This window comes from Balaenoptera physalus (assembly GCF_965194825.1).
Source record: "Balaenoptera physalus genome assembly, chromosome: 18".
Taxonomy (NCBI): domain Eukaryota; kingdom Metazoa; phylum Chordata; class Mammalia; order Artiodactyla; family Balaenopteridae; genus Balaenoptera; species Balaenoptera physalus.
The window spans coordinates 62662599-62677050 of record NC_138899.1 but is presented as its reverse complement, the minus strand read 5'-3'; the positions used below and the strand labels follow the sequence as shown (position 1 = coordinate 62677050).

The window sequence follows — 14452 nt, the reverse complement described above, 5'->3', positions numbered from 1 at the left end:
TTTCCATTAAGAATGGCTACAAAATAAAGTGTGAAATATGCCAGACATCCTGACAGTAAAGGTTAGCGCAGTTTATAGTCATTGTCTATTGCATGTATGACTGGAAAATCTGAACTTCCACATTTGCTTCTTGGTATGAATCACATGTAAGGACAGATGACATCAGGTAAAGGCAGGGCGCCTTGGCTGATGGTCGAGTCCCAAGCTGAGACCTGAAGGTTCCCTCTAAACCTTCTCCATTCTAATTGCTGTAGCAGCTGCTGCAGTCAGCCAAGCCTCAGCCCCACCCCTGACTTCCCGAGTGGCACTGGGTGTTCCAGGTAAATGCCCCAAGGCCATGCTCAGGGAGGGCCAGCTTTCCCAGCTTTTCTGCATCCTTAACCCCTGTGCTGTGGAAGCAGTGTCTCACCTCCTCTAATGAATGGCAAAGGCCGTTCCCCTCTCCTGGAGGCTAATGGTAAACATTTCAGAAGTGAATGTAGGAATGAAGTTGTTTTGATTTCCTGATGTTGGGTAGTTTAGCATAGAAGGACACGATTGTGTTCCAATCAGTTACATTTTTCATAGAACGTTATCAGGGAAAAGAGAGGCTGTCATTGTAAGTGGTCTCCCAAAGTGCTAAAGAACATTCCTGACCAAGGGCTTTGTGCATAATGACATTGAGGGGCAGTGAGTACATCTGTTGATTGGAACAGAGAGTGTGTGGGCAAAGGTGATTTGAGAGAGTGCTGGACATAGATGGAAGGCAAATTATGGAAGGCCTTAAGGTCATGTGTCTGGATTTTTGTCTTATGGGAAGTCAACGAAGGTTTGAAAGTAGTGATGAGAATGGTGTTTCAAGAGGATCGTTAACCTGCCAGCATTGTGCGATTTAGGTCGGGAGAGAAAGTCTGAGGCAGGGAGCCCTAAGAGTTGCGTTGGTCTGGGTATGGGTGTCCTTGATGAGGGTGTGGCAAATGGGAGGCACTACAAAGAAAGAATTGCTGTTATTTGTCAAGCGGATGTTCTGAACAAAGAGATACATGAGGAGGGAGAAGTCAAAGATGACCCTGAAGTTCTGAGCCTAAGTCACTGGGGATGCTGGTACCATTGCCCGAGACAGAATCAAGATGGTACTTCACTTGGGGAAATAGTTTTTTTTCTTTAAATCTGTATGGTGGCTTAGTCTGAGAGAAAATAATTATTTTCAACTCAACAAAACAGTGGTTTCCACTAGGAAGTGTTCTGAGAACTACCTGCCTGTCAATCATGAACTTACTGAAACAGGGTCTAACATGTGGTTGATCCCAGAAAACTGCTCTCTTGGGTTCCAGATGATATAGTCCAGTGAGTCAGAACCACTGCACTTACTGTTTGCAGTGCGAGTTGAGGTGACCCACAGCATGCTTCATTTAACCCTAAAATTGGTAAAGTTTTTTTTTTTAAATCTATTTATTTATTTATTTATTTATGGCTGTGTTGGGTCTTCGTTTCTGTGCGAGGGCTTTCTCTAGTTGTGGCAAGCAGGGGCCACTCTTCATCACGGTGCGCGGGCCTCTCACTATCGCGGCCTCTCTTGTTGCGGAGCACGGGCTCCAGACGCGCAGGCTCAGCAATTGTGGCTCACGGGCCCAGTTGCTCTGCGGCATGTGGGATCTTCCCAGACCAGGGCTCGAACCCGTGTGCCCTGCATTGGCAGGCAGATTCTCAACCACTGTGCCACCAGGGAAGCCCGTAAATTGGTAAAGTTTTGATGAAAATATTTATTGACCCTGGGTCAAGATGGCCCAAATCTTTCTGATCTACTTTAGTAAGTAATGTTTTAAGAAAACAATTACATCACTTTTTTCTTTTTTCTTTTTTTTTTTTTTTGGTCTTTGTTTTTGGTCTCTGCTCTCTTGGATTGTATTAATACTTGAATTTCAAAACAGGATGGTACATATTTTTATGGGCGTACTGGCTGGAAGTGGTAACAAGCAGACCTTCATGATACATGAGTGCCACTGAGGCATAGCTTACATATAAATAACTGTTGGGTGCCTGACAGTTGAGAAGCTTAGGTGTCTTAAGTCTTGTTTTTGTTTTTAATCAGTTAGACCTAAGGGAAGAAAAAATCACCTTGTTTCTTCTCCTGTTTACCGTGTTTACTTGGTGTGTGTTTGTGGACCTAGAATTACAGAGATTGCGGCCTGCCACTCTGCCCACACGTCTGCAGCCAAGACGCAGGGAGGGCACGTGTACATGTGGGGCCAGTGCCGGGGCCAGTCGGTGACCCTGCCTCACCTCACCCACTTCTCCTCCACCGACGACGTGTTCGCCTGCTTCGCCACGCCCGCCGTCACCTGGCGCCTCCTGTCCGTGGGTGAGCTGACCGCTGTCCTTCGGGGTGGTGGCCTGCAAGCCAGGAGGAGAACTTCTGGTGTTTTCATTTTTTGATAGTGAGGACTTTGTTCAGTGCAGTGTCAGGCAATTTATGTCCCTCTAATGAGCTCCTGTGAAAGGGAACTCATTGGATCGATTCATTTTTCTCAAAAGTATTAGAAATCAGCATCTCATACCAAATTAAAAGTCCTTTGGATTGCTTTCTGATGTGACTGGGAAACTATAGCTTTTATTTTTAGCTGGTATATTTACTCAGACGTTCAAAAATTTTATTTAGTGTGGTGGTTTGGGACTTTAGTTGTTTTGCCAGATTTATAAGCAGATGTGTCTGAGGTTCTTATCCTTAATGATTGCAGCAGCGGGAATCTGTATTTGGGAAAAGAGCGCATAGCTCAGTGGGGCAGTTATTTGGGGAACTGGTGTTTTCGTGTCAGCAGAGCTGTGCTGGGCCTGCGTCCTCTTTAGAAAGCGCTGGTGTCGCCCCCCCGCCCCACAGAACCTGACGGCCACCTCACCGTGGCTGAGTCCCTGAAGAGAGAATTTGACAATCCCAGCACCGCAGACCTGAGATTTCTGGTGGATGGAAAGTACATTTATGCGCATAAAGTCCTTCTCAAAATTAGGTAAGGAATCATTTATTCCAAGAATTGAAATAAATATGTTTGTTGTTTGCTAGTTCCAAGGAACTATGTTAGGCACGTCTGTGATTCTGAAAAAAGGTAAGGCTCTCTTTGCCCTTACGAGCATGCCCTGCAGCGGGGGAAACACATTATACGTGGCATTTCTTCTGTACTCTCTGTTTTCTTTTTTTTAATATATATCTTTATTGGAGTATAATTGCTTTACAATGGTGTGTTAGTTTCTGCTGTACAACAGAGTGAATCAGCTATACGTATACATATATCCCCATATCCCCTCCTTCTTGCATCTCCCTCCCACCCTCCCCATCCCACCCTTCTAGGTGGTCACAAAGCGCCGAGCTGATCTCCCTGTGCTATGCGGCTGCTTCCCACCAGCTATCTATTTTACATTTGCTAACACTGAGCATTTAGATGCTTGAAAAAAGAGAAGAGCAACAAGGTCGGGAGTAAAGCTAACACAGAGATTTTTAAACATCACTTTTATTGATGTATAATTTTTGAGCAACTGCATCCATTTAAAATGTGCGGTTTGAGGAGTTCTGACATTCGTATACTCGTGGGAAACCACTGCCCCAAATCAGGACACAGAACCTTTCCATCACCCCTCAAAGATCCCTGAGGCCCCAGCCCTGGGGCAAGCACCATCTTCTTTCTGTCACTATAGATTAGTTCGCATATTCTAGAAGTTTAGGTAAATGTAATTATACAATATGCATTCTTTTCTGCCTGGCTCCTTTCTCTTAGCATAGTGATTTTGAAATTCATTTCGTTGCTGTGTAACAGATATTTAAATCCTACTTCAATGAATCACAAACTCAATACGGCATTTTAGTCTCAAGTTCACTTCTTAGTAAGGTCAGGCTGTGCAGTATTTGTTCACTCTCACTGTAGCCCATAAACCTTCATAGAAGTGGGGAGGTTACGGTTTGCTAGGGCTGCTGTAACAAAGTTCTGTAGACTAATCTGTTGCAACAACAGAAATTTATTCTCTCATGGTTCTGGAGGCTAGAAATTCAAGATCAGGGCCGTGCATAGAATGAGTTCTTTCTGAGAGCTCTGAGCAGGAATCTGTTGCATGCCTCTGTCCCAGCTCCTGGTGGTTTGCTGGTAGTCTTCGGCAGCCCTTGGCTTGTGGCAGCGTAACTCCAGTCTTCACACGGCATTCTCCCCGTGTCCAAATCCCCCCTTTTGTAAGGACACCGGTCATATTGGATTAGGGTCCACCCTAATGACCTCCTTTTAACTTGATTACCTCTGTAAAGGTCCTTTCTCCAAATACTGTTATAGTGAGGTTAGGACTCCAGCCTATGAATTTGGGGGATACAATTCAACTCATAACAGGAGGAGAAGAAACAAAATTACTCAAGAGTTTATGAAAATAAACCTACCTGATTTCTGTAAGTGCTGCCCCGCGGACGTGGTGTGGGAGGGCCCCTGGGAGCTCGTGGCAGCTGGAGGCAGCTGCCCCGCAGCAGGTTAGCATTTGCAGCCTCCTCGAATAAACGACCGCAGACTTCCGGCCGGCAGGGGAAGCCAGGGGCCCGGCAAGGACACGGAGTTGCGTGGTGCTGTGTTTTTCCTTTCTCCCTGTTAGTTGTTTCCCCTTTAACCGCCACGAGCACACGCTCCGCAGGAAGGTCATTGGCTCTTGCCCAGAAGCCAGGACCTGATGCGCTTCTTTCTTCCTTCAGGTGTGAGCATTTTCGCTCTTCGTTGGAAGACAGCGAGGATGATATTGTAGAAATGAGTGAATTTTCATATCCTGTTTACCGAGCCTTCCTGGAGTACCTGTACACAGACAGCATCAGCCTGTCCCCCGAGGAGGCCGTAGGTAATCGCCACCAGACTTGACCAAGAGATTGGCAGAAAGGTGCTTCGTGTAGAGCCTAAAAGGAAGTGGCTGTGAGGGTAATCACAGAAGCAGTTCTCTTTTTGTGTGTTGAACCCAAACGCTTTTCCCTTGTTCCCACTTCACACAAAGGTTGACTGGATGGATAAAATGAGACATGGATGAATTATGAAACCATCAGCACTGTGGGACAGGTGCCATTCTTCCTGAATTACTAGATACTGTACCCGACTTTTTAGCTACCACACAGCTGCTGCCTTCAAGATACTTACATTATAAAAATGAGAAAATGCATGTAATAGGCAGCCCTGCTGGTCTCCATAACTGTGACTGTCCCTTTGGGACCACCCACTGTGATCTGGCGCATCACTGCACCTCAGGTTTACTGACGGTAGGAAAGCAACCCAGGGCGTCCAGCGGGCACAAGGTGAAAACATACTAAATTTCAGTTTACAGCTGTCAGCAATATTGTTGGCCCATGGGACAGAGGATTAAGGAGTTACTTCTGTAAGGAACTGAAGAAAGAGTTCAGCTCTCAAATTTTTCAATTAAATATTCATTTTAACATGTATAAATCCAATAACACTTTTTTACCAGATCAGCATTTAATTTTCCTTAGGTAAAAAAAGTCTGATTTCTTAAGTTTTATAGTTTTCCTTCCTTTCTCCCACAATACTTGAGCGCCCGGGGCCCACTATGTGCCGTGCTCCCCTCGGCACCTATGAATGAGACAGAGCGACGCCCTGCTCCTGTGGAGCTGCTGCTCAGAGGAGGGAGACCAGCCCTAAACAAAGAAAGAAAAGCAGTCAGCTGGGAGGTCAGGGAAGGCCTCTGTGAGGACGTGTGCTGAGCAGAGAGCTGGGGGAAGCAGGCAGACGCCCAGGTGAAGAGTGTTCTAAACAAGGGAGATAGCAGGTGCAAAGGTCTGAGACAGGAACATATGTAGCACATGGAGGAGGGGGAGGGGGAGGAGGACGAGGAGGGGGAGGAAGAGGGAGGAGGGGGAGGGGGAGGAGGAAGGCCCGGGTGGTTTGGAGGGAGAGAGTGAGACCGGCAGTCGGAGGAACTGAGGCCAGGCAGCTGGGTCTGGGCAAGACCAGGTACAACCTTGGAGGCCACTGTGAAGGGCTCGAGTTTTATTCTTGGCGTGATGGATAGGCTTGGAAGGTTTTGAGCACAAGGGTTGCGTTATTTAGGATTTGCTTTAGCAGTAAAATGAAAAAAGGAAGTGGCTTAAACAAGACAGTTTCTCTCTCTGTCACACAGGGATAGAGTGCAAGGCATCCTTACATATGGCCCCTGCACTCATGGCCAAGACCACATGTGCATTACAGGCAGCAGGATGGAGGAAGGGACAGTGACAAGGGGCAAAGGGCAAATCCCAGTGTTGGTTAAGGAAGTCCGACTTCTTTTAAACCATGGACCAGAGATAACCAAGGCCTTAACTCAGCTGCACAGGAAGTTGGGGGGAGTGGTCATTTCTAGATGGTCATGGCTCAGCCACGTAGTCTGTGATTTTGGAAGAAAGGGAGAATGGCTTTGTGCATATGTGAAGGGAGAGGCGAGCAGCTTCTACTCCAGGGGTGAGAGGATTTGTTTTTAAAAGATCAGTAACTGAAATGGTTGAGGTATAAGATGGTGGTGCCCTGCGTTAGTGTGGTCTAGCAGTGGAGGTGTTGCAAGAGATCAGATTCTGAGTATATCTTAAATAGGGAGCTGACAGGATTTGTTGGTGGATGGGATGTGGGTTTTGAGGGGAAAAGAGAGAAGGATGATTGCTCTGCGGTATTTGGCTTGAGTGTGGAGAGCACCAGGTTTTGCTCTTGAGTTTGAAAACTCAAAGGCGTTTGAGCTGCTTTTTAGACGTCTGCGTGGCAGGTTTTTTTTTTTATGGGCCCGCCCCTCAAGTTTGCAGGGCCCTGGGCAAGAGTCTAAATGGAGGCCTATGCACCATTTGTCTAAAAATTTAAAGTTATATGTCAAGCTAACAAGCTTCAGATAAAATATGTTCAATCCTCATACCTTGAAAAATATACCTTCGTCAAGAACTGAAAGGCCAGGTGGGAATTTCAGCTGGAATTTAGAGTTATAGGATGCTTGGAGTTCTGTGCGGGGACACAGTGGCACAGGAAGCACAGGCCTCTGGCCTCCAGCTTAGGCCCTGCCGTCTTCCTTTACCCACCCCCAGTTACATCCTGCATCCCAGGGGGGTGTGGGCATCCCAGCCTGCATGTCTGTGTCCCAGTCAACCCCTCCGGCCACCCCTTGGGGCGGGGGGTCTGCACATGGTCTGGAGGGGAGGAAATACCGACATATGTGGCTTCAGGGCTGATTATTCAGGGAATCCCAGGGTCCCAGGAGCACAGAGTGTGGTCTAGGAGTGGGCACTTGGCTCCTTGGCCAGCCTGTGGAGAGGGGGGTGCCTAGAACGGGTGCAGAGCTGCGCCCCGTGGAGCAGAGGCTCAGGGCAGTACACGTGAGTACACGCATGCGTGAGTCTGATGCTCGGAGTGTGTGGGGCTGTTGATGTGAACTTGGGAGTTGTTGAGAACTGACCAGGAACAATCAGGCCATTCACGGCTCTCAAGATTTCAAAAGATTTCAGAGGGCCATAGGCCTTTCTTCTATAATTTTGATAATATTTGTCATGTTACAATGAAAGCAAGTTTCTACCAAACTTAGTAGAAATTTCTACCAAACGTACAAAACTTATTAGCAGATATAAAAACGGTTAATGTTGTAAGGTTGATGAAATCCTGGCTCTCTGTCCTTTGGGCCCTCTATGAAGTACCTTCCGTGAAAGGTTATTGTGAAGTAAACGTGACAATATTCCAGAATCAGGATTCAGCTAGCCTTTTGATCAGGTGGCAACCAGGACTGGATTAGACCCAGCGAATGTACCACTCCAAGGGTGTAGTAGGACTGCTGAGCCCATGGTGCTTGAACCCCGATCACGCAGGGGCCAAAGGCGCCCTCACAGCATCTCTAGCCAAGCCACATAACCTGAGTGCCACTCATTTCACCAGTGACAAAGTGTTTGTAGCATTCTTTATGCTAATTAACACGCCCTCCAATGAAGATTTAGGTAGCCATAACTGAAGCCCCTGACAAGGGCCTTTCAAATGCAAACTGACCAACCATTCTTGATTAGAGTGCTTCATAGTGTCCCTTGGGGTAGATGAAAATTAACTTAAGCATCTAAATCGCTCTATGTTGAGTTATTGGAAAGCGGATGACATAATGTAACAGGAATCATCAGTTTTTACAGATGGTATTTAAAACTGAGGGGCTGGAGATCATTTAGGGAAATAAGTGAAATAAGAATCTGAACATTGAACTCTGGGGCATTCAAATACTTGGAAGCCAGGAAAAATGGTCCAGCCAGGAGACTGAAGAGTAACTCATGAAGGAGAAGAAAACACGAGCAAGTAACAAGGCATTTCGAGAAGGGGAGCCTCCTCAGCGCCATCAAATTCTGTGTAAATGTTGAGTAAGATGAAATCAGAGGATAGCCCCTTGGATTTGGCACCATGGGAGCCATTAGTGACCATCACAGGTGTGGTGTCAGGGAGCAGAGGGGCTGGGCTTCTGCTTAAGGTGAGGACAGGAGGTGAGAGAACAGAGGCAGCAAACAGAGACCGCTCTCCCCAGGAGGCTCGCTCAGGAGAGGAGCAGAGAAACGGGGCAGGGCCGCAGGAGGCCTGAAAGGCGTTTCTTTTCTTTTTGAAGATGGGCACTATTACAGCACGTGCGAATGCTGCTGGAGAAGATGTTGAGAATTCGGGGGGAGGGCTAACTAGAGGAGCGTTTCTGAGGAAGAGACTAGGGCCATGTTCACTTGCTCCTGTTTTTCCACAGCTACTTGTTTGTGTACTGCACTCTCTCAGTGCAGCTGCGTTCTCAGGTAGAGAGAGCCACATGCTCAGAGTGTAAGTAAGCCCAAGTCTCTATTTCCACAGCCCTTCACTGAGGATTATATTCAGAATCATCTCTGACAGGCTGAGTGAGTTTAAATCCGGGTGCTTGAGATCACTCCCCTAAGAAAACATCTCTTTCCACTAGGATTGCTAGATTTGGCTACATTTTATAGAGAAAATCGTTTGAAAAAACTCTGCCAACAAACGATCAAGCAAGGAATCTGTGAGGAGAACGCCATCGCGCTGCTCTCGGCCGCCGTGAAGTATGACGCTCAGGTAAGAAGGGCATCCTTTCGAGGAGCTCACCTTCTGGAAGAAATGGTTAGCTGTCTCCTTCCTGCCTTAAACTAAAAGAAAGTCTAAGTAAATTAAAGATCTAAGGTAAACAAAGTACCAGAAAAAATATAAGGGAATGTTTATATATACATACAAAGTTAGGGTGGACCTCAAGGGCAGAAACCATAAAAGAAAGGATTGATAGATCTGATCTCAAAAAAACAAAAATGTTTATACACAAAAAAATAAACAGAAAAAAACAAAGTATATGATACTCTGGGGAAAATATTTGTAATATCACAAAGCAAGTTCACCATAGTTAATGTATGATTCTTAAAACAAAAAGAAAACATGAGCAGTTTGATGGAAAAAAATGGACCAAATGGATTTATGAACAAATGAAAAATATAAATGAAAATAAGGTATAATTTTTCAGCTGTCAAACCAGGGAGTCTATTTTTAGAAATAGTATAGGCTCAGGATAATGGGTGTTCTCCTAAACTGCTGAGGAGAATGCAAATTAGTATAATCAGTCTGGGGGGCTGTTTGGTATAATATGTATTAAAAGCTTCAAAAATGTAATTCTTTAAGGAATTCAGTTATAGAAACTTATCTTAAGGAAGTAACCATGGATTCAGACAAAGTTTTAGCTTCAAAGATGTTTCCTGCAGTGTTGTTTATAATTTTTAAAAATTGGAAAAAGTCAGTGTGAACAGGAAAGGATTGTTTAAACTAAAAAACGTTAATACTATTCAACATATATCATTGACTGAAGAACTGTGCTCCTATTTTTTAAATAAGTATATTTATTTTTATTTTTTAAATAAAAATAGTAAAATAAATTTTTTTTAAGTATAAATAGCTGAATTTAAAAAGACCAAAATTTATTATCTACATAGGAAAAAAGACTGAAAAATACAGTCAGTGGTTATCTTTGAATGGTGGGATTGTGGATGATTTTTATTTCCTTATCTTTGCTTGTTTTTCCTGAACTTTCTACAGTGACCATGTATTGTTTTGATAATAAAGAAAGGAAAGAAAACTTGTCTTAGAGTTAAATCTTTAGGAAACAGGCCATACTTTTTGGAGTCGATTTCCTTAAGGATATCCTTTCCTTTGGTCAGAAAACAGGGACATTTTAGTCGTGGGCAGAAAAAAGGTTATAACTTCTTTTCTGCTTATATAAGTAATAATGTGCTTATTAAAGAAAATTTGTAAAATACAAAAAGTATGAGGAAGGAAATGACTCCTCAACCAGAGGACACTAACATTTTCACACAGCTCCTTCTGATTTTTTCCTAGGTTATGTATTGCGTTGGCCAAAAAGTTCGTTTGGGTTTTTCCGTAACATCCTATGGAAAAACCGGGACGAACTTTCTGGCCAACCTAATATATATTTCTAAATACTAGATTTTTTTCACTTAACATTTAAAAAAATCTTACCCACCTTGAACCATTGACATTTACAAGCATAGTGAATGTTTGTCTTTCATCAAGGTAATAATACTTTGGGCACTTACAACACGCAGAAGGCTTCATGGCCAAACAATAACTGTGCTTTTTCAAGAGTTTGTTAAAGTCATGCTGATAATACTGGACTCCGGTGGGCTGCCTCAGATGATGAGATTGTGGGCACATAGTGTTTCCATCTGAACTAGAATTAATGTCCAAGACTTCTTCATATTCCCTGTTTATGTGAATTATTTGTATGGTTACCATTCAGCCCTGTTTTCTAGAAAGCAACCTCCCTGAGCAAATGGCAAGGACTTTGTTTTGCTCACAACCATATCCCTAGTGCCTAGGATAGTGCCTGACACATAGTATGTGCTCATTAAATATTTGTTTAATGAATGTTCAACTTTGCCTGTAGAGGCACTGTATTTTACTACAGGCTGTCTAACTGTGGTACCCTAAATTAGTATAATAGACCACAAGTAAAATAGACTCAATGTATACTTAATATAAAAGTTTTTATAAATAAAGAACAGTATATTTGAGTTGACTAGTATTGTTACTTGCTGACTCTAATAAGCAAGAAACGGACCTTTTCAGCAAATTATCCCTCATGCTTGACTACACTTAATACGTAATTAATACACACCAGGGATTATCTGAAGCACAGTTCATATCTCGTTTAGTTCTCAAAAGAACCTTATTAAGAATATATGTATTATTATTTGTTCCAGTTTACAAATGAGGAAGCTGAATCTCAGAGAGATTAAGTAAATTCTTAGTAAGCTAATAATTGTAAAGCTGGAATGCAATCCAATATTGGACAAATTTCAAAACCACACATTTTACTACAATTCTCTATTGCCCCCATATTTTAAAATCAGCAATGTTTATTCACTGATTCAACAAATATTTCCTGAGTGCCCATTAAGTGCCTGGCATGGTTCTAGGAGTTAAGGGTACAGGAAGTGAACAAAACAGACCAAAATCTCTGCCTTCCTGGAGCTTTCTGGTGAGGGCAATAGATGACGAATACAATATATGGTCTGTTAGGTGGTGATAAATGATATAAAAAAGTAAGTTAGAGAAGGGCAATGGGGCAGTGGGGGGCAGGCTGAGATTAAAGCTGAAGTTTTAAATCGTGATCCGGGAAGGAAGGAAGGTCTCACTTAGAAGGAGACTTGAGCAAAGACGTTAAGGAGGCATGGCAGGAGCTGCGTCAGGAGGGCAGCGTAGCCCAGGGTCGGAGGCATATCAGAGTCTCCGCAGGCTGGCCTGACGTTAGCTCTCATTTCTCTCAGACCAAAAAAGTGTCCAGCCACCTTATTTCTGATTCTCAAGTTTGCAGATCTAATCAAGAGAATCACTACAGTACTATTTTTTGGCCTGGCGTACATTACAGTAAGCCAGAAATCACCAATCAATCATCTGTGCAGTTTCTCTTAGCAGAAAGTCATGATTTCTTCAAAGCATTTTCCCACTTCAGATTATTGAAGCTATGTGCGATCTGATGAAATCTAATCACCCCAGCCTTTATCTTCTTGTAAAGGAAAAAGAGCAGTGGCCTGTTAATGACTTCAGAGAAGCATTTCCCAAGATGACTGTTTTATGGCTTAAGCTTTTCTCACAAACTCTTTACAGGTAAAACTATTTAAGCCCCTAAAAGAATATAAAAGAGGAGTGTTGGGCTCAACATAAAGAAAATCTTTTAAACAGTTTGCTCAATACATTCATGCAATAAATAAATATTTATTAAACAGACAAACAAGAGGAGTGTCATACTCTGCATAAATATTGAAAGTGGAATGAACAATACATGTAGGTGCCTATCTCTGGGAAGAAAAAGTCTCATTTTTTGCATTGGTTAGTGTGGAGGCACTTGAATGCTTTACTCTGTTATTTAAATTTTTACAAGCATAGATTCATATTAGCTATATAGTTTTACAACTATTCTTTAGGCATTGCTGTCCCAACATTTCTTTCTGCTGGCCATCAAATCCTTTTTCCTTGCCTATGTGTTTTAGGAATTTTTGTGCTACATTGCATTGCACTGGGATATGTGAATTTGTTAAAACAAATTTGTTTATTTGTTAAAACAAATTTGTTTATTTGTTAAATTTCTGTTGTCATTCCTAGGATTTAGAAGAATTCTGCTTCAGGTTTTGCATAAACCATTTGACTGTAGTAACACAGACGTCAGGCTTTGCAGAAATGGACCATGATCTCTTGAAGAACTTTATCAGCAAAGCAAGCAGAGTTGGAGCCTTTAAAAATTAATCCTCACCTGCAGGAAAGAATTTTTAGCATTTCCATTTTCCCTGCAAAAGCCAGAGAATAATTTCTCTTTAATAGTATTTATGATGAGCTACATTTGGCTGAATACTTAATGTTCTGTCAAGAGAAGGATGGTGGTCAGTCTTCCCCACCTTTTGAAATCCACAATCTAGAGAGAAGGCATTAAATGCTCTCTGATCAGATGGGACTAAGCTCAAGGGAAAAAAGTTGAAATGTCTTAGTATACTTACCGTTTCCTCTTTCGAGTCACTTAAGTTGGAGACTTTTGGTAGGTACATGGGTCTAAGTATATGCTATTCTGGACAAATTTCCATATTCAACAGGCTGATACCACACAGATAGCTTGACAAGGAATGCTGTCACTAGCACACTTGCAGCATCCAGCACAGTGCCTTGCATAGAGTAAGGCACTCAGCTTATTATATGAATCTTAATTATGCCCCGAGAACAGCTTTACTTGTGGGATACTGGATGAAGGAATAACGTTCACAAAACGAATTTAAAACATCTGAGGCTCATATTCTTCTGTACCTCGTTCTGAGAAATAGCGGCTAATTTAGAGCGTTAATTGGAATTCACAAAAGGCCTTAGCAATTAAATTGTCAAAGACCCAAGGGCTAATTTTAATTCCCTCTTTACTCTGAGTCATTAATTTCTCACACGGGGTTATCGAGTAAGAAGTGTACTATCTTTGAATGAATGTTGTTTCTGGGCTCATTTGCCTTACATAATTGCATAATGTCCTTTACTTTTGTGTGAAGAGAGATTTGCCTCTGTAAGTAAAAACGATTTTGTTTTTCTTGTAGTTGACTTTTATGTCACTGTAAGGTCTTTTAACTTGGCACAGTGTAATTACAAAGTACTAGCCGAAAAGGAACTATGCTTACATTTCATGGACGGCCACTAGTAAGAAAGAGGTAAATTTATACTGTTTAGATCAAGTTACCCAACTACAAATGAGAAACTGGAACAGGATGTAGGATGTAGAGTCTCCTAACATGTATTTTCACAATATGATACTATGTAGAGAAACCTCTTTTGGAAACCTTGTTCTGATGCTGAACTGTTTGATAATAAAGTGCTTATTTGCAGATAATAGAACAAATGTGTGTGTGTTTTTTAATTCTTCAGAAGCAGCAAGATTCTGTCAACCTTGTCTCTTAGATATACACAAATCCATGTGCTATAAGCTTATTTTTTAAAGCAGTTACTCAGATAAGGCATCACAGCGAAGCCTACCCTAAAACGTAAATGGCTTCTAAACAACTAATCAACTGTTCATATGATTGCCCATGAATGTTCTTTATTGGTGAGGTCACTTTTGAATCCTTAGTTTCTTTTTTATCCGTTTTTGCAGACCTTGTCTGGTAGAGGCAAAGGAGTCTGGATGCCTCCAATTCTAAATCAGAATCCCATTTTTGGAACTGTGTAGTATTTGTTATTTTATTGGGTTGGCCAAAAAGTTCGTTCTGGTTTTTTTCCATAAAATGTTACAGCCTTACACCATTTGTCTGTCTGTTTTGGTAGGTTAGCTGTTCTCTCCAGCAAAGAAACACTGAGGCCTGGGTATTACCATTCGCCATCAGTTCTCACAGTCAGACGTCCACAGGCTTCATTTCCAACTTGTTCTCCTCACCCCACTATGCTCCCTGTCACTGACC

The 14452-nt window shown here is 42.7% G+C and overlaps 2 protein-coding genes across 8 annotated transcripts in view; one reads left to right on the top strand and one right to left on the bottom strand.

Moving 5' to 3' along the window:
- Positions 1–13896, top strand: part of RCBTB2 (RCC1 and BTB domain containing protein 2) — a 39234-nt gene extending 25338 nt beyond the window's left edge. For all 7 annotated transcript variants that reach the window (XM_082434404.1, XM_082434405.1, XM_082434407.1 and 4 more), the window contains 5 exons: positions 2151–2341; positions 2858–2984; positions 4694–4833; positions 8914–9044; positions 12633–13896. In XM_082434404.1, the coding sequence (XP_082290530.1) occupies positions 2151–2341; positions 2858–2984; positions 4694–4833; positions 8914–9044; positions 12633–12773 (730 nt within the window). In that variant the 3' untranslated portion in view covers positions 12774–13896. The remainder of the gene's footprint in view (positions 1–2150; positions 2342–2857; positions 2985–4693; positions 4834–8913; positions 9045–12632) is intronic.
- The window catches only part of RB1 (RB transcriptional corepressor 1), a 141360-nt gene continuing 131756 nt past the window's right edge, over positions 4849–14452 (bottom strand). Inside the window, exon 28 of the mRNA XM_082434393.1 lies at positions 4849–4988. The gene's annotated coding sequence lies outside the window, so the exon portion shown is untranslated. The remainder of the gene's footprint in view (positions 4989–14452) is intronic.